This window comes from Tauraco erythrolophus, chromosome 16, assembly GCF_009769465.1.
Source record: "Tauraco erythrolophus isolate bTauEry1 chromosome 16, bTauEry1.pri, whole genome shotgun sequence".
Classification (NCBI taxonomy): Eukaryota; Metazoa; Chordata; class Aves; order Musophagiformes; family Musophagidae; genus Tauraco; species Tauraco erythrolophus.
The window spans coordinates 10,007,363-10,033,731 of NC_141480.1; the positions used below are offsets into that span (position 1 = coordinate 10,007,363).

At 54.0% G+C, this 26,369-nt stretch overlaps 2 protein-coding genes across 6 annotated transcripts in view; both read right to left on the reverse strand.

Moving 5' to 3' along the window:
• Nucleotides 1-502: 502 nt before the first annotated feature.
• HK3 (hexokinase 3) lies at nt 503-5,922 on the reverse strand. Its single transcript, XM_086621823.1, is given in 20 exon segments — nt 503-638; nt 764-997; nt 1,166-1,321; nt 1,405-1,588; nt 1,692-1,791; nt 1,892-1,987; nt 2,065-2,184; nt 2,329-2,468; nt 2,546-2,850; nt 2,945-3,178; nt 3,282-3,436; nt 3,580-3,647; nt 3,650-3,778; nt 3,861-4,008; nt 4,011-4,139; nt 4,257-4,376; nt 4,535-4,683; nt 5,008-5,170; nt 5,248-5,302; nt 5,765-5,922. Coding segments are annotated over 20 exon segments (2,979 nt in total).
• An 834-nt stretch (nt 5,923-6,756) lies between these two features.
• The window catches only part of UIMC1 (ubiquitin interaction motif containing 1), a 35,378-nt gene continuing 15,765 nt past the window's right edge, over nt 6,757-26,369 (reverse strand). For 2 of the 5 annotated variants that reach the window (XM_086621398.1, XM_086621397.1), the window contains exons 6-13: nt 23,923-23,987; nt 21,301-21,389; nt 20,293-20,372; nt 16,823-16,991; nt 11,119-11,197; nt 9,456-9,576; nt 7,616-7,679; nt 6,757-7,204 (exon numbers count right to left, since the gene is read on the reverse strand). In XM_086621398.1, the coding sequence (XP_086477524.1) occupies nt 6,948-7,204; nt 7,616-7,679; nt 9,456-9,576; nt 11,119-11,197; nt 16,823-16,991; nt 20,293-20,372; nt 21,301-21,389; nt 23,923-23,987 (924 nt within the window). In that variant the 3' untranslated portion in view covers nt 6,757-6,947. Of the gene's footprint in view, nt 7,205-7,615; nt 7,680-9,455; nt 9,577-11,110; nt 11,198-16,822; nt 16,992-20,292; nt 20,373-21,300; nt 21,390-23,922; nt 23,988-26,369 lie in introns of those variants that run through there. The other 3 variants (XM_086621399.1, XM_086621402.1, XM_086621401.1) reach the window with 3 other exon arrangements.

Consider the following 26,369-nt stretch of genomic DNA (forward strand, 5'->3'; position numbering starts at 1 on the left):
CGCCATGGAGCAAGGAGGGGGGGCCCCGGCCGGCCCCAGGGCCCCCGCTGCCCCACAGCCCATGGGGAGGGTTGCCCGGTCCCCTGGCGAGAGAGGGATGCCCGTGCCCCACCGCAGGCGGGCCCCTCCCCAGTGCTGCAGCCCAGCCTCGGGGGTCCCAGAGCCCCGTGGCAGGCGGGGCAGTGGGTGTGCGTCGTGCGTGCGGTGCCATCGTGCTGTCTGCGTGTGGGGCCGGGCAGCCCCGCGCCCCGTGCCGTGTTGTGTAAAGACCGTTTTTTTAATTCTGTATTAAGTGCATTCAAGTATTTACACTTGGCCTTATGTACATAGCGGTGCCGCGGGCGGGGGGTCTGCCGGACGTGAATGTAAATAAATTCGATATATATTGCTACGTGGGGCTGTGCCCGGCCGTGCGCTGCCCCCCCCTACCCTGCCCCAGGACTCTGGAGGTGCAGAGCAAAGCACTTTATTGGGGTGGCAGCGGTGGCAGCGGTGGCTGCACTCAGGGCTCAGCCGTGCGGCAGGCAACGGCCGCCACGAGCGCGGCGCCTTTCCCGGAGCCATCCTCAGACAGCAGGAAGGTGACAGTGCAGTTGGGCGCCAGGTCCCGCAGCATCTGCTGGAGGTGCTGGGAGAAGCTGGGGGAAACAGGAGGGGAGGGTGAGGGCTGGTGTCCCCACCCCACACACCCCATGCACCCCCCAGACCCCTGCCATAGGGTAAGGGTCCCTGATGGGTGCCTGCTGCCCCCAGCCCCACTCACAACGGGTGCATCTTGTACAAGGGGCCGTCCACCCCGATGGTGACAGCCAGCCGGGCCAGGCCCCGGTTCTCTTGCATCTTCTCCACCACGGCGGCCAGGCCAGCGGCGCAGAGCTGGGCTGCTCGCAGGGACACAGTCTGGCACACCTCCCGCACCAGCACGCTGTCCTCAAAGCTGGCCTGGAGCTCCATGTTCTGCAGGATGGCCTGGACCTGCCACAGGGCCAGCCCATCGCTGCCCCAGACCAGGGGCACCGTTAGCACCATGTCCCCATCACCATCCCCATCCCACGGGCTGGAGGTGGCATCACCCTGTATGTGTCCCATCAATGCAGCGTGGCCCCTCTCCTGAGGCTCTGGCTTCACACCCTCCACCCCAGGCTAAGGGACCACCAGCACTCACATCTCGATGGTGGAGAGGAACTTGGTCTGGAAGATATCCTTGGTCTGGAGCTTGGGGCAGGGCTTGCCACGGAACAGGAGTTGTTTCTCCACCAGTGCCAGTAGGATGTGGCGCACGATCTCGCCCAGGTACATGCCGCTGATGAGCTTCTCAAACCTGCTCTGGGCACAGCCCTGGCAGCCTTAGCCAGATACAGCTGCACCCACCCGGCCCCTCCCCACCCTGGGGTCCTCTCCCACCTCTGCTTGCCCGCATTGATTGTTTTCTCGTCCACCAGCCGGTCGAAGGTGGTGAAGATGCCATCCAGGCAGCCGTTGTCCCCAAAGGCCCCCCACTCCATGTTGATGCACATGCGGCCCTGCTCCCCCTCCACGGTGCCCACGTTCCGCATCTCCTCTATGTAGCAGGCATTGGTCCCTGTCCCTGCAGACCCCGTGCTGGTGTCACCCCCACCGTAACCCTTTCAGGCTGAGTGGGCTGGTGATGAGGGCATGAGAGACCCCTTGGGTCCAGAGGTGCTCCTCACCAACGATGAGGCCGATTTCACATTTGGGATCATCATAGCCACAGGACATCATGGTTCCCACCGTGTCATTGACCACAGCCACCACCTTCAGTCCTAAGTGCTGTCAAACCAAAGACGGGGATGCACGCAGCTTAGTGGCACCCAGCCGGCTCCTGGGGTTGGCACCGCGTGGGTGCAGGGTGGCACCAGCCTTTCCCTACCTGTTTGCGCTGGGCAGCCTCCCGCAGCAGCTGGACCATGTCCTGCCCCACACAGCCCGAGGCGCTGAAGCCTTTGGTCCAGCTCAGCAGCAGTGCCTGCAAGAGAGCACGAGCAGCTGCAGCGTACGCAGGGACCCTCCCCATCCCCCTTGGGGCCAGAGTCTCCCCCTCACCTTATCCAGGCCCAGCTGCTGGCAGGGGAAGGAGAAGGTGAAGCCGAGCGGCAGGACCTGCTCCATCAAGTTCTGCTTCTGCTGGAAGTCCATGATGCACTCGACGATGTGGTTGAAGAGCTGCAGAGAGGGGCCACATCTCAGGCGCCAAGCCGGGGCGATGGTGCAGGGGTCTCCCAGCCCCCTCCTGGGCCCGTGGGCAGCGACAGGGAAGGCAATCTCCACCCCTCGCCCCATCCCTCAGCCACGGGTGTTCAGCCTCACCGCCTTGCCGGTGCCCTGCATTAGAGCAGTCGGAATGACGTAGATCTCGCTGGCCATGTGGATGCCATCCTGTGCCACATGCACCACCAGCACCCAAAAGTTGGTCCCCCCCAGGTCCAGTGCCAGGAGTTCACCTCGTTCTGCAGAGAGACAGCACAGGACGTCAGAGGGGCCACGGCCTCCCTGGCATCCCCTCCCCCCAGCCCTCAGCCTTCACCGGTGCCGTCGGGCGTGCCACGGACATAGGTGGGCAGCATGCGGACGGAGGCATTGGCGTTGCTCTCCCGGCCCAGCCCCAGCTCCATTTCTCGCCTCATGAGTGCCTGGACGTGCTCCAGGTCAGCACGGCTGAGCCGCAGCGGGGCCAGAAGCTTATCCACCTCACGGCGCTGGGCCGCCACGCGCAACGCCACCGCTGTCACCATGGCTGCCCCCTGTCCGGTCCCATCCACCGAGGGCAGGAGGGTGGCTATGCACTCAGGGGCCAGCAGCTTTGTCACGGTCTGCAGGATCTCCCCGAATCTGCCAGAAGAAGAGGATGGTGAGGGCTGGACGCAAGGCATCCCGCTGGGGTGGGACCCTGCTGGGAGCCTGGGAGCCTCGTGTCCCTCCTCACCTGGTGTGGCCCCGGTACAATTCGCCATCCACCCCCACGTTGATCACCAGCTGCTCCAGCTCCCGGATCTGGCACATGTGGCTGAGGATGGCAGCCAGCCCGGCAGCGCAGAGCGCGGCGGCGCGGCTTACCACCGCCCGGCAGATCTGCTGCATCCGGCAGCAATCCCGCTCGGTCGGCTGCAGCCTCAGAGTCTTCAGAACGCTGCTCGCCTTGGCCATGCCATCCTCTTTGCTGCAAGGGAGAGCACAGCGCTGGCTTTCTCACAGCCAGGGGCACCCAGCCATCATCCCCTCCTTCTTCCACCCACAGCAGCTCCTGGACCCCAGACACTCACTCAATGATCTCCAGGCCCTGCTGGCTGTTGAGCACATCCTTGGTCCTCAGGACGGCAACATTGCTCCCAATGAAGACTGCTTTCTCTGCAGCCAGGGCCATAAGCACATGCCGAACAATCTCCCCCAGATACAGGCTGCCCACCAGCTTTTCAAACTTGTGTGCAGCCCAAGCAGGTGTCAGTCATCCCCCCTGGCCCTTTGAGAGCACCCAGAAGTATCATGAGGGCCATGGGCTCCTGTTGGTGGGGCCTGGTGTGCCCAGGGATGGATGGGGAACCCCAGGGACCCTGCCCTCACTGCAGGGTGGAAGCACCTCTTCTTCCCAGGGCTGGAGGATTCCTGGTCCACACGCTGGTCATAGGGGTCAGGATGTCGCTCAGGGTGCCATCGTCCCCAAACCAGCCCCACTCAGTGTTGACACACATCTCCCCGCTGGTCTCCTCTGTGATCTCCACCTGCTGTGCTTTGGCCATGAAGCAGCTGTTGGTGCCCACGTCTGTGGGGAGCGATGGGGGTGAGCACCGGCACAGCCCCCCCAGCACCCACTACCCTGGCACACGGGGGTGCCTGCTGCTCACCCACAACCAAGGCGACCTCACAGGGTTTCCCCGCCGTGCTGCAGGTCATCATGGTGCCCACAGTGTCATTCATCAGGGCAACAACATCCACGTGGTGCAGCTGGCCAAGGGCAAAGCGAGAGCATCATGAGCCCCTCCATGGGGGCAGCCCCAGCCAGGCCCCCCTATCCCTTGGCCCCTCACCCCCTGCTTTTTGATGGCCGACTGCAGCAACTGGACCACATTCTTCCCCTCCACGTCATTGCAGCTGAAGCCCTTGGACCAGGAGATGAGTTCGGCCTGCGGAGAGCACGTGGTTGAGCCGTTGGCCTCTGCCACTGGGCCAGCTCTGCTCCCCACCTATGACGTGCTGGGGAGGAGGTGGTCACAGCCTTGGGACAAGACCATCCCGCTCGCCTTGTCCAGCCATGTCTGCCTGCAGCTGAAGGGGAAGACGAAGCCCAAGGGGAGGTGATGCCGTGGGGTGTCAATGCCAGCCAGGAATTGCCGCACGCATCGTGCAATGAAGTTGAAGAGCTGAAAAGGCACAGCCGAGGTGACCAGGTGCTCCCTCTTGCCCAGCACTCAGCTGTTTGGGGCAGCCTGGAGCCCCAGCACTGGCCTGGAGCTCTGCTGAGCCACTGTGGTGCTGGGCAGTCCAGCGCCAGCCACCCTCTGCCATGACCTCCTCATACTGCTTCCCCCTTGCCCTGTGTGACATCCCTCGGCATGTTAAAGATCTTATGCTTCACTTGAGGGCTCCGGTTCCCGTCACCCAGGAGGGTCACCCACAGGGTCCGGACGTGGCTCTGGCACAGTTCCACCACCAGAAAGTCGCCCTTCTCTACAGAGAAGCAAAGGGTGTCAGGCAGAGACTTTTCCCATGGCAGATCCTCCAAATCCGCTCCTCACCCTGTGCTGGGGGACAGTCACTCGCCCACAGGGGAGGGTCCTGACAGCCTGAGACCACCGCAGGGGCTGAGGGAGCCAGCTCCTGACCTCTGCCCCTGCACTGGGGACTGGCAAAGGCAGTGCAAGGGCAGCTTATGGATCCCATAACTGGCCAGAGACTGGTGCACCCCTCCCCAGCACCCCCAGGGCCACCTCCAGTGAGGTGTGCTGGGCTGCAGGTAGCAGAGCAGCACATCCCCAGGCTGGGCTGCCTTACCAGTGCCATTGGGTGTGGAGCGGACGTAGGTGGACAGCATCTGCACGGTGGCCTGTGCGTGCGTCTGGCGGCTCAGCCCCTTGCACATGGCCTGCAGCACGCGGTCCTTCACTGCCTGCAGCATCTCCAGTGGGAGGGTGAGCGCCAGCAGGGCTTGGTGTACCTGGGGATAGCTCATTAGGGCAGGCCTAACGGGCAGAGGGTGCCTCTTGCTGGGCACGGGGCAGAGATGGGACTTACCAGTGTGCAGCAGGGACCATCATTCTGGTGGCCTGGCTGATGGCTCACTGATGACCTGCGTGGAGGGAGGTGACTGAGCCCCAGCCCACAGGACAGGACACATGCCTGCCCACACCCAAGCACACGAGTGGGGCTGGGGGGGCTCATCCCCGGCTCTGCCTCCCACCTCCCCTCGGCATCCCTGCTCCACAGGGCCGCGGTCTCAACAGCGTCACTTTGCAGTGTCCTTCCACTGCAATTGCGACCCAGCAGCCGGTGGTAGAGGGGGCAGCTGTGCCCCACGATGGTGATGGTGCCGGGGCCATCCTCGGGGGCTGCCGGAGAAGGGAAGCGCCCCTGCCTCTCCCTGCCCGTGTCTCCCCTCCATGTGCAAGAGGCCGGAGGCTGGTCTCTCCCCTGCCCGGGGAGGTGCAACACCCGGGGGGTAGAGGGACCCCGCTCAGCCCCATCCCCGGCCCCGACCGCGTTCTCCCCACGCCTGAATTCGCTCGGCGGCCGCCCGGCAGGAGCCCCTCACCGGGTCAGGGCCGAGTGGCCTCGTTCCTCCGGGCTCAGACCCCGCCGAGGAAGGGCGTCCGGACTAGGGGCGGCGGAGCTCCGCTCTCGGGAGGCCCTGGCCGCCCTGCAGTACTGGCCGCGCCGGGGCGGGGCGCCGCGGCGGCTGGGGCGGGCCATGGCTGCGGGGCCGGCGACGGCGGGGCGGCGGGTAACGGCGCGCCGGGACCGTTGCCAACGCCGCTGCCGTTGCCCTGGCAACAGAAGCAGCGCGCAGGGGCGCCCCGCCCCGCCATTGGCCGCGCCGCCGGTCCCGCCGCGGCCAATGGGCGGCCCCGCGCCCGCCGCCCCGAGGCGCCCCCGCGGGCCGGGCCGCTCGCCGCTCCCCCGGGTCGCCCTCGTTTCCCATTAGCGCTTTTAGATTTAAGTACGAGTTTTAATTAGCTCGGCATCAGCTCGTCCCATTAATTAAGCAGCACAGTGAGGAGCCCCCCCCCGCCGTTCCCGGTGAGGGGCTCTGCGGCAGGACGAGAATGCTCCCGGGGAGCAGGGGGACCCCCATGGCCCAGCCCGGGGCTCCGTCCGGCCCTTCAAGTCTCCGGTGGCTGGAGCAGGCAGGGGCCTCCCTGCCACCGGGACCAGGCGCACAGAGCCTGGCCTCAGCACCCGGCAGGCAGGACACCAAGGACATGAGGACACGGCGGTGTTGGCTCCACCGGTCTCCGCAGCCCCTGACTGCGGCTGTCAGCTGGCACCAAGGTGCCCTCCGCAGCTCCCAGCTGGGAAAGTCATCGATGCGCTGCTCCGCAGAGCATCGGGCACCACAGCCCCGAGCTCACACCACCCCCCCGGAGCCCAAGGACAGGCCTCGAGAAGTGTGATTTTGGACACATCCTCCACCGTTCCTCCTCACCTCCCTCCAGCACCTCCCATTCCCCAGAGAAAGACAGCACAGCTCCTCCATGTTGCTGCAGTTTCATAAAAACATACATAAATATATTTCTTTAACAGAGAGCAAAGCTGCACAGGCACCTATAAAACACACAGTCACGTCTCCATCCAGCACTCCCTGCCCAGGCTGTATAAAACATATAAAAGGGGGGGTGGGAGAACAAGGCCATTGGTGAAACAGGGATACGGTGCCATACAGACCCTCGCCGGGGCACGGGGAGGCACCAGGGAGGGGTCCTGCTGCACCGTTGGCCTCAGAACTTGCGCCGTCTCCGGCGGCAGCCTTTGGTCTGCTGCTGGCTGCCCAAGGGAAGAGCTTTGCGTGGCTCCAAGTCTACCAGGCAGTCCGCGGCTTCCAAGAAGGAAACGCTGGGTTTCGCAGGGGAGATGTCGAAAGGAAGGTGCTGAAGGGAGCTGGGGCTGTCCACCACCGGCCCCTTGGCCCTGGCAGAGAGCGCGGGAGGGGACTCTTCATCTCCTAGTCCAGCGAGGGGGGTCCCCGCCTCAGCACCTGCAACAAGAGCACGTGTCAGCCCTGCCCGGCCACCCTCCAGCATGAGCCCTAGGGGAGGGGAGGAGGGTCCTCAGACCCCTGAGGGGAAGCAACGGTGTGTAGGCAGGGAGGGCAGCACTCTGCCACCCCCAGGGAGCTGGACATCTCTTGGTGCAATGGCTCAGAGTGCGCTCTGACTCCTGCGAGGGCTCTGGGAGCCAGCACGGGTCCAGCAGGCACAGGCAGGGATATGGGTGGCCAGCTGGGGATGACAACCATGAGCTAAGCCCACAGCCTCCTGCTCTGCTCAGGAAGAACAGACCTCTCCAAGGGGAATTTGCTGTCCCAGCACAGCCCAGGACCTCAAAGGGACAGCTGGGAAAGGGCATCTCTGATCCAGCCAGGCAGGCACAGAAAGGAGCTTCCCACCTGCAGACTTGCTCTCCGAGATCTCCAGCATCCTGAGGAGTCCTCTCTCCTGCCTTCCGATGTCCTGCCAAGGGGAGGAGAACCGCTGTCACACCGCTGCTGTTAGGGAACCCCATAGCTGGGGTGGCCCCGCGGCCGCACATTCCCCCAGCCCACGGAGTCAGGCTCTGCACAAGTGGCAGCGTTGCATTTCCAGGGCCTCCAGCTGAGCAGAGCCAGCTGCCAACAGGAAGGGCACTGCCCTGTGCCCAGCCTGACTGGTGCCTGTGCGGAGGCAGCCGAGAGCAGTTAATAAAGCAGAGCCCAATAAGAAGGGAGGCTGGGGTGCAGGAAACTGTCCCCAAGCCCAGCCAGTGCGCACAAAGAAATCTGGGCACCAGGGGCTCTGCCACGGCTCGGACACATCCCCCAGCACTGTGCCTCCACAGGCAGGCCCCGTCCTGCTCTGTCCGAGGGTGCAGGGGCTTGGTGCTGGAGGGCACCCTGCCTTCCTCCAGGGCACAGCCAGACCAGGAACTCACATCTCGTGCCCCCTCTCAGCCCCTGGGAAGATGCAGCCACGCTGGTCACACAGGCTAAGAGAAGACCACTTGGCCTGGCTGCTTCGAGCCCTGGTGGCTCAAAGTCCCCTCTCTTGGCTGCTCCCTGTCCCCATAACTGCTCTAGAAGGCACAGGCATCCCAGATGCAGAGTTGGAGCTGCAAAGCACCCCAAAACGGGCCATGGCAGGAACTCACAAGCCCAACAGTGCCACTAGGAAGCTTTCCAATGGCCCAGACCATGCCCAGGCATGACCTGCTCCTCCCTCTGGCAGGGCCAGAGGATACTCAGAGCCTTGCTGAGCTGTCCCCAAGGGCTGCCTGGCTCCAGCACCCTCCCCCATGCTCTGTGCCCGTCCCTGTGTGGGGGAGCCCACACACCAGCCAGCTGTGGTATGCAGGGACAGAGTCAAACAGCCCCCACGGAGCCGGTCACGTGCAGCAGCAGCCGTGCCCTGCAGTACTATGAACCACACAGCGCTTGGTTGTATCCCAGCCAAAATCATCAACCAGAAATCTCATCATTTGCATCTGAATCCCCAAAGGGCTGAGGCCTGTGATGGATTTAAGGGATTATACGAAACTAAGACATCATGTTGCATCTTCATGCTGAGAATCACATTTCTGAGCGCAGGCAAAGCTGCGGCACTAGGGCTTTGCCCGCAGGATCTAGCAGGAAGGCCCGGAAGGACCCTCTCTGCACTCCCGCAAGACCACCATGAGCACAAAAAAGCACGGTGGGGGCCAACACCTGGTGAGTGATTGTGAGCCAGCTGCTACCCACGTTCCTGCCTCCTGCCCCTCCTAGCTGTGTGTCCCCCACACCCAGCACACCTCCACTGCACTCGCTCCCCACATTTCTCCTGGGATGCTGCAGTTTGCTCCCAGCACTGAGCAGTTCTCCCTGCTCCGGCTCTGAAGCCTTCCCATGGGAAAGGGCTTGTGGATAGAGTCAGATACGCTTGTCACCCTGACACTGCCCTCCACTCCATCTATATTCAGCTGAGGAAGCCTGCAGGACTCAGGCATGCTGTCTGGCTGTGGGACAGCCCTGGCTGCCTGCCTGCTGGAGAGGTTACTGGCAGCTCCGCTGGATTAGCTCACCCCTGGGACCAGTCCATGCTCTTGCAGAGCATCGCAGGAGGGAGGGCAACAAGTTCTCCAGCTACAGTGGCCTACAGGGACAGGCAACCCTACACCAGGTCAGCTCACCCTGCCAACCAGGGGAACTGCTCCTGCTGCCAACCCAGCCCCAAACCCAGCGCAAAGCAAAGGAGACGGTCTGCAGGGTCGCCCCTCACCTTGGCGCTTCGCAGCCTTCTGGTTCCCTGAGCTTGCCTAGCAGCCTGAAGGCAGCTGTCCACGTGCCTCTGATACTGCAGCAGTGGCACCAGTGACTTACAGAGGTAGCACTTCTCACACCTGCCAGGCAGCAAAGGACAGAGCACTGCATTAGGATTTGCCCTGCACTGGGCTTCCAGCCACCAGCAGTGACTTTCCTCCTCCAGGCCATGCCATGGAGAAGACATGTCACCGCATCGGGTCTCGCTCAGTGGGGTCAGGCTGGCACCAATCGCTTGCACCAATCGCAAACTGAGTGATTATCAGTTTTCCCTGCCTGTTCCTCTGTATCCTGCTGCTGCAGCAGCGGGACGGTAATCAAATCTGCTCATCTAACTATTTCAAACACCGCTGATTTCTCCCCAGACATAAAGCACCCTGTCAAAATCCACAGAAATGAAGTGTGAGGGCTTTGCAAAGGGGAGTTAAATTCTGCCTGAAAAGCAAACCAAGTGTGTTAAATCAGAGAGACATTTTACCAGGGCTGGATGAACTTGTCTGACTAGTAAATCAAGTCTTTCTCTGCACTGTCTCCATTTTACATCATGCCATGTTGGGAAAGGAATGTAGAGCTCCTGCTGAGGGGCTGGCACAGCATGTTCCTCAAACCCCCTCGTTTGTGTAGAAGATGCCCAGGCTCACATAGGATGACCGAGTGTGCTTGGGAAGAAAATTATCCTGGGTGAAAGGAGATGAAGGTCAGGCATGGATTTACACAGCTACGCTCACTTCCACACCAGCTCTCAGCGGGGACAGAACCATGCAGAAAAGGGCACTGGTTCTTTGGGATGGGAGCATCCACCCGCAGAGCTGTTCAGGAACGGACCATCTCCAAGGAGAGACAGCCTCCAGGGACCAGCCCCAGCAGCACTGTGTTCAGTTTGATAAGCAGTACTCTCCTAGTAAAACTCACCCCAGGCTCTAAAATGCGTATGGAGAGCCCCCATCGAGCAAAACTCTGCAGTACTTTTCCTGTATTTTCTTTCCAGTCAGTGCTGATTACCCAGATAATGTGTCTAAACAGAAGCTGTCCTCTCTATAATTAGCCTAATTCCATTAGTGATGTTGCCATCCACTGTTTGTAACAGCAAAATTGCTTCCATAGCAGGGATTTTACTGTCAGATCCTCTCTTATGATGCTTTGTGTGGGTGGCAGGAGGAGGGGCTGCATGGGAAGAGATTAAACAAAGCCACTGCTATTCTGAAAGTCTAATTTAATTAAGAATATCACTACAGGTGCCATGTTGACAGCCTCCCTCTCCTAGCCTCTTCTTTTCCCAGGGTTACCAAGCTCAAATCTCCCGTTAGAAACTGGCTGAGTTAGCACCATTTTAGCTACAGCTCCCCCCCGCAGTGGTCAAAGACCACACATCCCTGACCCACCATGGGTTGGGTTGAAAGGAAATTAGCACAAAAATAAACAATCTAAGAACAGCAAATTCCTCCTGCTTCAGTATAAACATAGCCAGCACTATAGCAAGAGGCACTGAGGGAAGACAATTTCTTTTAGGGAAACATTGCTGTAAGGCCAACAGCCAGCATTTATACAGGAATAAAGACATCCACTGGCAAAGCTAGAACTGAAGCATGAAAAATCTTGGAGGAGCAAGCATACCTACTTACTTGTCAATGTCTAAGGATGTTGGGCCACTGTCACCACTAGCAGCTTTACTTCTTGCCTCTCTCTGACGCCGGGTGAGCACTGGAGAAAAAACAGAAGGGGTTACTTGCCATCCTCCCCAAAAGCATCCCTACACTGTGTCCCAGTGCAACACGTTTCAATCTCTTCTACTCAAGACTGCAGCAGAAGTGATGGCAGAGGCAAAGAAATACTGGACTGGGACGAGCAGGGTCTTCTTTCCTGCAGTGGTGGCTGGCCAATTCTCCTTTTTCCTGGGGGGATATGGAAGAAGTTACCTTCCCGACTCAGAAGCCAGCTTACAATTTCACACTGTAACTTGTCTTCTGCCAGAAACAGCTGGATCAACAGTATGCAGTTCACAGTAATTCCAAAGCTGACGCGCAGCAGCGTAGCAGCCTGGGAGAAGAGTCACACAGCTGCTCCAGCAGCACAGCCCCGCTCCCTGCCAAACGAGGCGCCCGCGCCTACTGCGGGGAGGGAGCGTGGTAACCACGAGCTCGGGGGAAGGCGAGCTGAGGCGGGGGCTATGTGGAGCCACCAGCCCTTCTGCAGGTGTGGTGGGAAGAGCGAGCCTTGCTGGGGAGGCATACGGCTCACGCTGGAAGGGGAAGGTTGCAACAATCATCTTACACTCGCTGCTTCTGCCACTGCCCATGTGAAATGGGGTGATCTGTACGATTGTCCGCACACAGCTCTGCGGGGCCTCTGGATGAAGATCTATACCAGGGCTAAGCATCAGTGGTGCTGCTCTCCAGTAACAGCAGGGAACGGCCAGCTCTGACACACGTGGGTAGCTAGTGAGATCCCAGCTGACCAGCATGCTGATGACGGGTCCAACAATTTCTGTTCCTTCAGCAAGCCCAAGCAGCCTTTCCAAACCTGCTCTCCAGGCATCTGCAGGGAGCACGTCAGAGCATTGCCTCTTTCAGTTGAATTCCTCTCAGTGTATTCCTGTTGACATGCCACCAGCAAAGATCCTCAGGGAACATATCAGATAGCTTAGCTTGCTTCACCAGGGACGTTCAGGACTCCAGCTCCAAAACAGATGTCACAGTAAGCACTCTCGGGTGAGCTGGCTAAGGGTACAACGCAGGGAGCTATTTTACAGCCTGGTAACATTGCTTCTCATACTCTCATTAAGAGAAAGGTCTGAATCCAAGGTACAGGCATGACAAATCTGTTATTGTTGGCACATCATCTGTGATAAAGAAAGGGATGCACCAAATGTTGTGCAGAACAAAGGGAATCCTTCAGAGTTTTAGCACAACCCTATTTCCAGGAGTGTGAGGCAACTCCAGTATCTATCCACAATGCTGACACAACACTGCCTTTCCCTTAGTAGCAATCACTGATCTGCAGCCACAACTGGCAAACACACTGCAAGATGCTCAGGAGCTGTTGGGGCTGATGGGAGACATCCAAGCCAAAGAAACAAGCTCAAGTGTTTCCTAGGACGTGGGTATTGTCTTGTAGGCGATGACTGATACCAACAGCTCATCTCTCGCGTGCACCGAAGCAGACATCTCTTTTTAACTTAGCCTGTCCCAGATTCAAAGTGGCAGCCTGACAAGGGGGACTCATAACCACGGCCACCCCCCAGGCCATCCAGCATCCCAACAACCCAACTAATACCTGCATCTGACAGTGTGGTGAAAGCTGCTCTCCAAGTCAGTGTGTGCTCATTAATATTCCTTTAACACCATCTCGGGAGCCTCATGCACCAGCTCAGGTGTTAATCAGTTCTATTTTCTTCCAAAAGCAGTGAACACATCTGGCATAATGGGCCCATTAGAGATGTCTGGGACCAGCACTGCAGCTGCCCAGGGGAAGACCTCTAGTTGTGCTGTTGGAAGCAGAGGCACAGGAGAGCGAACAGGGCCAGTCACGCAATAGGTACAGCGAGGCAGAGCAGAGCCAGCCTCTCCACCTCGCATCTTCCCAAACGCTGGTGAGGCACAACCCCTTGCCAAAACACACTGGCTGCCTGCAGGAAGGGGGTTCAGAACATAGGAAAACACTTGCTGTGGCGGAAATCCTCACCACAGAGCAGTACTGACCCGCTGTGCGACAGGAGCCTTGTAACTCTCCCAGATGCAATGCACTTCGCTGGGTCAGACACACTCTGTAGCCCGAGAACGACCTTTTCTCTGTCTCAGCATTTCTTCTGGTTGACGAGTCATCCTTGGCTTTGCTTGGCTTCACCTCGCACTCTAGGGAAGAGGAGCAAACCTTCCCCAGCACAGCCCTGCTATCAGCACACCGACCCTAGACACCTCCTGGGGCTGCCAGGGCAGGTTGGCACGTAGAGCTGTGAGGCCACAGTCCCCAAGCTCCTCGCCTCACTGCACGACCCACCTGTGCTTTGCTGCACCAGCTTCCTCCCCGTTCTCACCACTCTTTGTGCAGGGTCCTATTAGTGGCCAGCTCGCCTTGTCCTCTTTCAGAAGTGATGAAGCTTTCCTCTGCACCATTCCGTTACTCTTTCTGCTGTACCACTTTTATTGATGTCAGGAGCTTTTTAACAGCACCAGCCCTGCTGCCGAAGATTGACAGGTGCATCAGGTTGCAATCGAGGCTTTGGGAGGAAGGGATGTACCAAATCCTCATTTTCCTGGCTCACCTGAGAACTGAGAGGTTGGGAGTGCAGAGACGGAGGGCAAGAGGAATAGAGAATGTCCCAGAGCTAGAGACTATTTGCTGTTCTCAGTAGTGGCCAAGACTCGCTTCCAGACTGAGACCAGCAGATTCCTGCACTGGCAGCAGCAGCAGGCGACGAACGCAGTGACTCCAGTGGACAGCCTCTCTCACACAAGCGAGCCCTTCAACTGAGTGCATGAAGGAAGAGGAAGCTGGCACAGCACTTCCATAGCTCCCCTCGTTCACTTGGAACTTCCATAGCTCTGCTCGTTCACTTGGAATTAACACCAGTCACTGAGCTGGAAACCCAGGACCTGAACTCTCCCCAGCCTGGTACAGTAGCTAACACAACAGCAGGCTCTTCTTTTTTATTTACTCAGACCACAGGAAAATGGAAATTCATGATCAGATTTTCGTACTGCCCAGGTATGTGGTGGTCTGGGCATCCAGCCAGGGCAACCATGTACATAGGTAGGGGAAGCAACTGTAACTCATCTTGCCCAGCTAACTCATTTGAAAACCTGTCCTTATCAGCTGGCCTGAGCTGGCCTCCTGATACAAAACACTGCAAGACTTTGGTGCATGATTAGAAGAGGGAAGGAGAGAAGTAAAACCAGCAAGAACACAGCCTTTTGCAATTTTGAAATGAGCAACACTGACAGCTATAGTCTGCAGGATTGCATAATCTGCAATTCTAGAGACATCAGGAGTAAATCCAATTAATAAGTCCAAAGACAGACCAGGAACCCCTGACCCAGTGCACCAAAGGAAAACTAAAGCCTTCTTTTCTTAACAGATCAGGACATGGCTTAGAAGGCAGAACTTTGATTTTCTCTCACACAAGGCTGTTGCTGTGCTCTCGAGGAAGCCAGCAGCCAGCCAAGAGCACACAGTGCTGCTGCAGTAGGGAACTGGACCTGGACTCACACAGGAGCTGGCATTTGCTTCAGAAGACAATTATCCCACTTCTTTTTTCTTCCCATGCATTAGCTTTACCTATGGGTTTTGTGCTAGTAATGGATGCCAAGGTAACAGCCCTGGAAACAGAGTCCTTTTGTACCTGCACGGCTGTGCCAGGCTACTGCCTGGCCTCTGCTCAGAGCTAAACACCATCCCTGCCTATTCAACCCAAACCCTACCGACCAGCCCACCAGCTGAGACCTCTCCAGGTGGCTGTTGCCTTTGTACAGTCGCCGGGAAGGGGACCGAGGTGCCCCGCAGCCAGAGCCCAGCAGGCAGGCAGGATTCTGCCCCGCATCACGTGCTGCTCCAAGCACAGGAAGCCCACGGTCCTGCAAAGAGTCTTGGTGCAAACACCACAGGCGTCACAGACTGCTCTGGCTAATAAAGGCTGGTCTCTCCAGGGAAAACACTAGAGTAACTGGTAATAGAAAACCCAAATCACTGTGATTTTGTCCCAAAACCATTTCTCTGCTTAGAGCCATTATTGTAGACCAAATCCTTTTTATTCCAGGCTAGTTTTCTTACGTGGGGATTGTTCTGAACAAGCCAGAACTACAGAGTAGCAATTCCAAAATAACCACCCTTACAAACATCCCCGAGGAGACCAGTCTGGAGGCAGAGTGGAGAGACCAGCCTTGAACTCTGTCCTGCTGGAAGTCAACACCAAAGGAAAGAACAAATTCCCCTCACACTGCCAAAGAATTCAAAGCCTTGTCCTGATCACAGTCAGGATTCTCCAGGATCAATGCATACACTCACAGTCCAGTCACACCAGGGACCCGATTACCACAGGGCCAAAAACATTCCTGCTAAAAGACATACTGAAAATTCTATCTATTTTGTAGCACGGATAAGACCTTTATCAGCATTGAGGACGGGAGAGGAACTGTGGTAATTTGTGATTTGCTTGAGCCGAACGCTTTGCATTAGCAGCTGGTTTGTGCCTGCAGAGAGAACTCCCCACCAAAATTCGGCACCAAGCAGGATCAGCCGCTACTGCGGTTCCTGTTATCTTGACAAGACCCAAGTCATATCCCCAAAGATTTAGTATAACAGAGACCTTGTAATCTTAATGCAGACTTGTTGTAGTTTTAAAATACATGGTGAAACTTCCTCCTGCTAGAGGAATGCAGACGTTACAGCTCTTGTACTAGCTTCGATTTGCTCCAATTGCTTAAACATCATAGATTTAGGTTGCATTTAATAACCCAGTACGTAACTGAAAATTATATACTCACAATCTGAAAAGTTAATCTTATTACAAGCTACTACTTTGATATTACCTGACATTGTGCTAACGCAGACTTTACATTTCAAGCAGCAGCTAAAACAGAACTTACTGAATATGCTGATAACCAACCAGTGTATTTGTTCACTTAAGCTCTACAAAAGTTGGCTATGGAAAACAGACACGGAGAAGACTGCAAAAAGGATTAATATGGGCATTCTGATTGTGCTTCTATGGCTCACTCTTCATATGAAGGAGAAAAATCCAAGCTCCCAGATCAGTAACTATCATTTTGCAATTTTAGAGGAGTAAGAGGCCAACTTTTCTGCTATCTCTTGCAGCTGAACAAGCCACTTTTGCACACACAAATGTCAAGACTCATTGCAGAGCGCCGGGCTGTGCTCGGAGTGGTACAGAACATTCTCCCTACTCAAGAGCCCTGAAGGACACTCACCCACATGGCTCGGGAGCCTGCCATTTTCTACCACTGGCAGATTCTCCACAGGTCCTCACAAAACACACAATAGATGTGTCCTATGAGTACTGCTTGAAGCATCCAGGGCCGAATTCTGGGGTAATACTTGACTCATGCACTTTCCAATGGTCTAATAACGTGATGAAGTATGAAGTCTATCACAGAGAAGATATCTCTGTGCAGGAAGTGCTGGAAACACAGGAGCCTCCAATAACACCCTCCTGGCCTGCTTGGAGATGGAACAAGGCAGAGTGAACGAACCTCCCTACATACCACACCATGCACCAAATATCCCGAGAGGGACAAGACTGCAGCACCTGACCATAACAGGAAAGGGGAACAAGCACAAAGAGCAAACACACAGAAGCAGTGCTTGGCAGACCTGGACTGTCCTCGCCAGCCTCCTCTGCCACGATGCCGTTGCAGTACATGGCATGAAGCTCTATCTCTGTAGCTGGAAAGCCTTGGTCACACAGTGGGCACGATACATGGTCAGCAGCTGTAGGACCACACTCAGACACAGTCCTGCCAGCATCTTCATCTCCATCAGCCTAAGGAAGAAGAGAAAAAAATTATCAGAGGGTTAATTGTGCTCTTTCTCTTTTTTTGCTAGGTGCAGTGCTCTGAGCCGTCTGGTAGCCACTTACCCTCCCATAGCTTCAGTTTTTCTTGGAAAGTTTTATCTTCCCTTCATCACATATTGGTCAGGAATAACACCACTGGCTGAGTAAACTGTGCAGCACTAATAACTAATTCTTCTTCCAAAGGCAACATGTCCTGCTGAATCATGGTGAAACCTCCCTGCATAGCTCTGCACACCATTTAAGGCAAGCATCACCTGTACTACCCTGGAAAATGGCAAAACTTCCATTAATCAGGAAAGCTCAGAAGCGAAACTGATGGAAAATACATGGGGCAAAGCAAGAGTTCAAAACCTGACTTGTGCTCATCAGCTTCTGGACATGATCCATGCTACACAGGCGGCACTGTCTGGGAACACAGCTTCCCTCAGGATGAAAGGAGGCTGCTGTGCTCTTAGGGAGTCCGGACAGATCCCTGGGAAGCTCCTCCTCTCTAGAGGAGGTGGCTGAAGCAGTCATCAGAGGGGACAGAGATCAAGGAGAGAGGCAATACCGTTAAAAATCCACGTCACACAAAATTACTAGTAGTGGCTTTTCACCAGGGCAAGATGTCACAGCCTGTGTTTGTTCTCTGGGTGTCATTACCACTTACTGATACTCCATTTTTGCATTGGTTACACAGCTGTCAAGGTGCTCCACTACCCAAGCATGGAGATACAGCCTTCTCCCTATGCTACTGATGTTCCCAAGATGCAGCAGACTGCTGCCATCTCTCATAACTAGATCTCTGCCTAGTCAGGCTTGCTACAAGATTTCTCCACATTTAAGAAAGAACCATCTCCCCTTCCCCCCTCCATAATGACTTTCAAAAGTTATTTAAATATTAACCATGCAGGAGAAACCTATAGGAAAATAAGATAGGAGAGTTTTCCGTTCTTAAGGCTAAGCAGTGACATGCAGACAGTATGCAGCAAAACTGCTGTCTGCTTCCCTCCAACGGTATAATTTCAGGGAAGCAGTAATTGGGGTCAGCCAAGATGCTCACTGCCACTGGAGCACTCTGTTGTATTACTCAGTTTATTACCTGCTTTTCCAAATGAGGGTCTGATCCTGATTTTTATGTCCTAAAGGGAAAGAGGGTGCTTTGTTGACTGAGAGGAGCTCTGTGAAAAATCGCCGGACTGGGCCTTAAACTGAGAATACAACTCACAAAATGCATTTCTCCCAGTCCTGTAGCTGAAAGGCTACAGTACCAAGCACCAGGAACACCTCTGTCACAGCCAGGGAGGCTCTCTGCCCTGGAATTCTGCGGAGGATTTGCCAGAAGAGTTCCTCCAGCCAAACAGAGGCTGTTGAAGTAAATCACTTACAGCATTAGCACTTGTACCCTGCTCTCACATCTCAGTGTCACTACATCCTGCGAAGTCCTCACTGTGGGGCATCACGCAGAGGAGTCGCAAAAAAAAAAAAAAAAAAGTGTGTCAAATATGAATGATCAGATCAAACCTGCATTATCCTAGTCAGATAACACACGTAAAAAGTATGATGGGAAAAGCAGCAGGCACTGCTCCTTCTAGCTGCCATTTTTAAAGCAATCTCAGGAGATCACCGATTCTGCACACTCTGCCCGCCCACATTCAGTGGTAAATTACTAATTTTAAATGGAAATGCAACATTCTGTATCAAAAGACACCACGGTCCCAAAACTGCTTGTACAAAACCTTGCTGTAACAGCCTGGGAAACCTCAACTGCAGGACCAGTCACCCTGTCTGAGGCAGAGACTGTTGCCTCTCCTCCTCAGCAGGGGAAATTGCCTACAAGACATAGTACTTGCAGACAACAGCCAGCCAAGAGCAATGCTAGAGGCTGAGCTCAACAACAAGACTCCTGTGTCCTGGCTCAGCATCTGCTTGGAAGAATTCAGTCCCAGCGGTCTACACTCACTTCATGCTAACCGCTGATGCACGTGGTAGCTGTTTCTGTTGTCTTCCTGGAGGGCTGCAGGCTCCAGACCGGTACCTGCTGCCAACGATAATGCTGTCAAACAATCCCTAGGAAGCCCCATCGCACCGCCCCTGAACGCTGTGCTGATCACCTTGTGCCATCCAGGCAGAGGTGTGAGACCCAGGGCACCCTCTGCAAAGCACGAGGGACAAGGCAGCGCCCTGGCCACAGCCAAATGGGTCACGGATGTGCTTTGGTGGCCGCGGCTACCTGGCTCAGCACAAGACCGCTGCCTCTCTCTCAGCACAAGACTGCAGTCTCTAATTGACTGAGCAGTGCTTTGAGATACCTGCGGAATGAAAGGCATACAAGAGCAGAAGCTGGTTTATTAAGAGGCCTGTGACAATGAGACACCGGAGCTGCAGACACACTGTACAAGCGGCAGACTCCCAGAATGAGCTTTGCACAAATGAATCCTCTTGTCAAGAGCTGTACGATTCTGTATTCATGTACCCTGCCAGAGGAGTACTTGGCAACCCCTTTGATATCACTCTCTAAATTAATAGACAAAGGGAGTTTTATCAGAAGCAGGAACTGAAGTCAGATGTGGGTACAGCGACAGCTGCAAAGCAATTGCTGCACAGGTGTGACAACACAGGGAAAGGAGCCACCCAACAGCGCACATCTGCATCAGGAGGTAAGAGGATGGCGCTGCCACTGCCTTACTATTGCTATTAACTATTATCACACAGGAATCAAGATTCCTGGGCTCAGGCCACTCTGCTTGGACTGCAAACCACCACCAGCCCTCAACACTCCAATGTCACCACTAATCCCAGCCCAGTCTCTGGGTGAACGTCTCCTCTTAGCCTCTTGGAGATGGTCTGCGGAGAACAAACACCAAAGTTCAGAGGATTATAACAGGGAAAGGTGTGACACAACACAAGTGACTGAGGTTTACTAGGACTCCCCTCACAGCTCCTGGGGTTCCTCTGCATCACTGACCATCACAGCACTAAACTTCTGAGCGTGGACAAGCAACACACTGATGGCACCCTCCAGCACAGCAGTGCACGTGGTATCAAAGAACAAGCTGGACTCGATAACAACTCTCCAACTACAGGATTGAAAGGCTCCAGAAGCAGCTGAGTGCAGCCTCCAGCTGAAAAGGACCAGAGTTACAATGCAGTGGAGAAAAGTGAAGTGCTTGTGAGGATCCCAGGAGCAGAAGCCCAAGCTCCCAGCTACCCAAGGGGAAACGCGAGCACAGCCCAGCTGAAGGCAGGACCGGATACAGGACCCTTCCTCAACTTCAGGCTCTTTTACCTGCATAGGTGCATCTCTGCTGCCCAAGCAGAGCTCTTCTCTCTCCGCCTCAGCAGCTTCCAGTGGGCTTGGCTGGGTCTCTGCAGAAAAACACCTCCATGTCAGCACAGGTTTACAGCCCCCAAACTACCTCCTCACTTGTTGATGTAACTTAGCCCATTTCTTAACAGCATTTCCACAGCTTCAAAACATTTTTTAGACTTGCCACAAATATTATCAGACAATGTGCAACAACACAGCCAGATGAGGGGTTAAAAGTCACAGCACAGTGGTGCGAGGACAAAGCCACCACAGCTTTGCGGCTTCATGGGGAGTGAGACTAGACAGAGGGAAAGGTGTGGGACACTTGCCGGGATAGAAACAAAGCAAGAATAGAGCTCTCCCTCACATCAAGACAAACACAGCTCCCATTCTGCAGCGTGCCTCACAGTCGCACCTTCTTTAGACCTCCAAGTCTTCCTTCACAACAAAACGCGCCTCCAAGCACCACCATGACCTCTCTCTCTACAGCTGCTCATGAACAAGAGTGGTCTCTTCACTAGTTTTCTCACTTAAAACCCTGGACTGGAAAAATCTCAAATATGGTAGGAGAGACCAAGGAAGAAAAGCTCGTTGGTCCCAAACATGTTTAATTAACGTAACACAAAAATTATTTCAGCTCTCATGCTTTACACGTATCTTGACACTGAAAAATCAGAAAATTTCTTGATTGCATTGAAGAGACCGCTCCTGACACCTTGTTTTCAGTGATACCTCCACACCGACGTACATCCTGGTGTCTCTTCAGCAGCAAGTCCCCAGCAATCTCTGGTCACAGAACTTAGAGGAAATGGGTCCAAAACCAGGGAAACAAACTAAATTACCCGGATAATTTCAGCCCTGACAAACAGAGCTGGGAAAGAAATCTCGTTTTTGTTCAAGCAACTTGAAAATTCTCTTCTTTCCTCTGAATTTTATAAGTGTGTAACTTTCGGTGCAAAATTCAGAACACTCTCAAGTGCCTCTTACCTGGGCAAACAGAAATCTCTTCTTCAGCAGAGTTTTCTGCGGCAATGTCTGGGCTCCTTTTACTGCCAAGTGGGGTCAACACGGAGACGCTGTTCAAAATATAAATATAACATAAATCTCCAATGCAGTAGGTGTGACAGCATGTACCCGCCTGTCTCACGCAGTTCAGAACAGCAGACAATGCCACAATTTACAAGTGGTCAATATCTGATAGCCAGAAATGACCAGGATTACAGCAAAATATGGGTATAAAATGCTGTCCTAAGCAAAAACCCCAAAGGGAAGCATTTTTTCTTCTAGAAGTCCTTGACAAAAAGGCACAAAGGGTCACTGTCTCATGTCAGGGAGCAAAAATACCTGCTCACAACTGTGGGACTCTCTTGATTCTTTCTACTCTTAGAAGACTGGGGAGTTGTGCAGGTACCAGCACTGTGCTTCTTTCTGTCTGGGGATGAAATCCTCAGAGAGGAAATACACAGGCTTGCTTTATCCCACATTACCCTCTCCCTCCTCACACTGCTAATTTTCTTCCTTATCACTGTGCACGGCAGCCAGAAGCAGCAGGGATGCCAAGACAAGGCAAGGCTTCCCTGCAGCAAAGTCCTAACAACATTAGCGCGGCAGATCCTCCGAGCAGTGCCAGGTACTGCTCCTCTCATTTTGACCTTCGGATTCCTCCTTTTTTCTTTCCTCCCCCCCACTGTACAGTGTCTTTCCAAACAGGCAGGCATTGCTGAGTAAGTCTGGCACCTATGCTGACACGCTCCGCGCCTTGCATGGCTTTCTGCTTAGTCTGATCAAGTATGCAAGAGCACACTTTAAAAACATGAATCCCCATACTGACAAATAGAAGATCTATTAAGCCCAACCACAGGCCTTAGAGAGAAGCGAACAGCCACTGCTGATTTATGATAAATAACAAAATTCTGATAGGAAATCACAAGTGGCCTTTCTCTCTAAATAAAGCATCTCAAAGCATTTGTTATGAATCCAGGCTGAGCGTGTTTTACTCTGTGTCTAACATCAGGGCTCACTTCAAAAGAACTCAAACAAAACAACTTGCCATGACATTTATAAAATGGGCTAATCCATTTGAAGTCAAGCCACATTCTTGCTACACCAACTATCTCTCGGTAACAAAGCCTATAATCATTTATTAAAACCCCAATCTACCGTGCTCCGCGCAAAGCGTAAAACAACCAGGCGGAGAACTCCGCAGAAAGCAAAGCAGCCTCTTCTCACCGCTGCTGCTTCCTAAACTGCTTCGCTACCTCCAAACAGCTCCGCGCTGTTTCCTACCAAGTGCTGCCGAGGCCAGCCGACCGGGGTGCCCGAGCCTTACCCGAGAGAAGACAGCGCTTGGCAAACTACCAGGAGCCAGATGGCAACACTTAACGTGCACAAAACTGCGAAGACCGCAGCCATTTCTTGCTTTGCTGCAGATGCGCCAGCTGCTCAGGGAGGGCCCACAGCACCCAGGTGCGTCCCAGCCCCAGGGGGGACAGCCAGAAGCTCTGGGCGGCTCGGGGAATGTCCCAAACTATCAGCTACGCCAAAGGAAAGGGAGCCCTTTCTTTTCATACCCAGCCCTGACCTCTTCTGCCTTAAGCGGGCAGGAGGCCGGCACTGCAGCGCGCACACCTCAGTGCCTCCGACGCAAGCACACCAGCTCAGAGCTCGGCTGTCACAGCCTCATCAGCCTCGGCAGCAACAGCAGCCGCAGGTTCCTCCTGCTCCCCCAGGCGAGCTTTAAGCTCGTTAGAAAGGTGCAAGCAAGAGGGATTTTCATACTCTGCATATTGATATTAACTGCTCAGGCCAAATGCTTTTAGATCAGAGGAAAGTTGGCAGTTTTGTTCCAAAGCAGGTTTAAATTATAAACCCCAGCAAATTAAAAACATGACATTATCTGCCCTCTCTTGTAACTTGCTGCTTGAATTCTCTCCCATTTGCCCTTCTCCCAGAGCCTTTGCTGCAGAATTGCATCCACAGGAAGGAGAAGAAAAAAAAGGAAAAGAGGAGTAGGCTTAAATCTGATGAAAATCATGTTGACTTGTCCCACACCTGTCATCTGCTGAAGTGGCTTTTCTGGAGCACTACACTCTATCTTTGGCTGATAGGCAGTGCCGTCTGGCTTTCTCCTCCCTTCTTTCCTCTTCAGCAGTAAGGCAAGAACATAAAAATACACACAGAAATCCAGTAAACCCTCCACCATGTTGCCTATGCGCCTTCCCAGACAGACCACGTGATGACATCGCTATAACTCACCTTCAGCTCACCTACCCATCTCCACAGCTTTACTGCACCATGTCGCATTAGCTGCAGAGGGCAGGGATCAAGTCCTTGTACTGGGATGCACCTTGCACGTTTTATAAAGTAACAAGAGTAACTGATATCTTCTCCCCAGTTGCGTCCCACCTCTCTCCCACACTGCTCCAAAGCCATATATTTCCAGGGATACCTAAACAGCAGCAACTGCAGACAGCCTTTCCAGCAAGCCCTGCTGCCAGGCCCTGCAGCAAGCCCTGGTGAGATTGTACCCCAAACTGCTCCAAGGAGACTGGAAGAGCCCAGGTCACTAGAGCGAGCCCGTGAGCCCCACACTGGCATCACCCTCCTCACCTCTGTGCAATTTGCATGGGTTCCCTATCTTCATGCCTATCTTCTGCAGGCGGCACCTGGGAGGCCTGGAAAGGAAAATTCTGGTATTACATAAAACAACGTACACAGCAAACTGGGATCTGCTGGGTCATCAGATTCTGTCCATGGCATTGCATCCAATCTGTTACGTATTTTTGTTAGAAATGGCTAAGTACCCGTCCTGAACCAGTCAGCTTTTTGCCTCCATCATTCCTTTTGGTAAAGTGTTTCAGCAGCTCCTTGCAATAACGCCTGTCAGTACTTTTTGCTACCTTGCTGCCTAGACATGTTCCTGGACAGTCCATGGCCATTCATTCCTGGCAACCTTGTCCATCACCTTCCACACCCTTGCCCGTTCCTAGCATCTACCCTGATATACTTGTAGGCAGTAACCATAGCTCTTCTCCACCTTCATTTGTGCTGAGATAAATAACCCAAGGTTTTCAGTCTCCCCTTGCACTCCTTCAAGCACCCCAGCAGCCCTCATCTACTCCAGTTTAAAATCTATATGCCTGAGCCGGGATGACCTGATCAACTGGTACAACTGATGTTTGACCACGAGAAGTACTTTCCTGAAATTTCATACAGATAAGATCCGTTGCATTTCTCTTGGCTGGGAAATCAGCTGTCCCATCAAAGAGAGTGAACAGATTAACCTGCACAATCTACAGCTGGTAAATCCGTGTGCATTTTATCCCATTTTTCATTTAGCTCTACGACTCCACTTATTCTTTCCTTTAAAATTTGTTCAAAAGCCTTATGCACTGCCGAGGTCAGGCTAACATGCCAGTCATTACCCAGATCCCTTTCTTCTTCTTCGGTGTACGTTACACTTGCTATTCTCTAATCAGGTGGAATTACAACGGTTTATTAGCAGTCCTTGCTGTCAGGCCCACGATTTCTCATGCTACTTCTCAAAGAAATCCAAGGGGTTTTCCTCCCCCTTCCTCGAATCTACTAAACTCTTAGAGTTTGATTTCCACCATAGGTTTCAACTTCGATCAGCTCCACTCCTGGATGGCTGATGTACTTGCCCAGCACGCCCCAAAACAAAGCCTCCTGCCAGATTTCCCTAAAGTGACTCCAGCCCCCAAATATTCTGTTTTATCTACGTTGTTCTTTATTTCTTCACAGCCTAACTCATCATTAACATAAAATACCACACCTCCAACTTTATTTTTATTTCTCTTTTTCCTGAACTGCACATATTTTAACAATGCCTCTGCCATGGTCACAAATAGTACGTATGTTATAAGGTATGGCATTAATTCAGGTCACCAGACTCTAACTCTCCAGAATTGGGTCTTTTCCCTCTGAATCTTTTAATGACCAAGAGTTGCCTAACCTTATTTGAAAGGCTATGAAGGAATTGATTCTATTAGCACTGAAGCTGGTTAGTGCAGGTTCACAGGCTATGAGATCTCCTGACAACCAGGATTTGCTCTGTGCAAACATCCCTTGGCTGTGGGTGGCAGTGGCAGCACTTGGCCACTGCCAGGGTGGAAGGTCTCTGCCCGCTCCAGGTGAGGGTTTCAAAGCAGGGGTACAGGCAGGCTCCCTCGAGCACAGCATTCGCACCTTCGTTTCACTGGTACAACACGAGGCATGAGACTTTTTCAAGGGCAGCTTTGAGTCACCATGGATGGTTTCCAGCCTCGGCACAGCCTAAAATCTCCCACTGTCCCCACAGCAAAGCAGCACAGCAGGGACACGCCGGCTCTGGGCCCCTCCTTTGTCACTGCCAGCGGAATCGTATTTGATAGAAGGAAGAAAATGGAGACAAGGCACAAGCAAACATCAAACGTATCGATCTTGCAAGTAAATCACCTGCGCTGGCCTCGGTGTGCGACTGCACAGAGCGGCAAGAGAAAGGGAGCAACCTCTCAAGCTGGGAGTGATAAGGCAGATGAAAGGGCATTTAGAAATGTTTTTTTTCCTCAAGTAAATAAAAGACTGGCAAATTTTGGGCTAGGGTTGAAATTTTAAAGTCTGCTCCCCCTTCCTTATTTTTTCACCTTAAAAGCATCAGAAAGACTACATCTACATACCATTATGGCTCTGAGTGAGCTCTTGTGGTCAGGATGAGTACGAGTTCCCACTCAGCACCACTAAAACCTCTTTTTCTCCTCAAGAATTAATCAGGTATTAGCACTAAATTGACAATATAAAAAAAAAATACCCCACGATTTTCAATACTGATTAAAAGTTCACACTATTCCCAGCTGCTGTAGCTTTCCAAGGGCTTTAGCACACACCTCCATAGACCTGCAGTCACCCCAATCTTCCAGATTAATGACACCTCCATTTCCAAAGGAAAAGACACAGAGGAAAAAAAAAAACAGTTTGCCCGAAGAACCTTTCAGGTCTTTTCTGTTTATCCTAAAGAAATTTAAAAGGGCACAAGTGGGTTTCTTTCCTCTGCAGGTCAC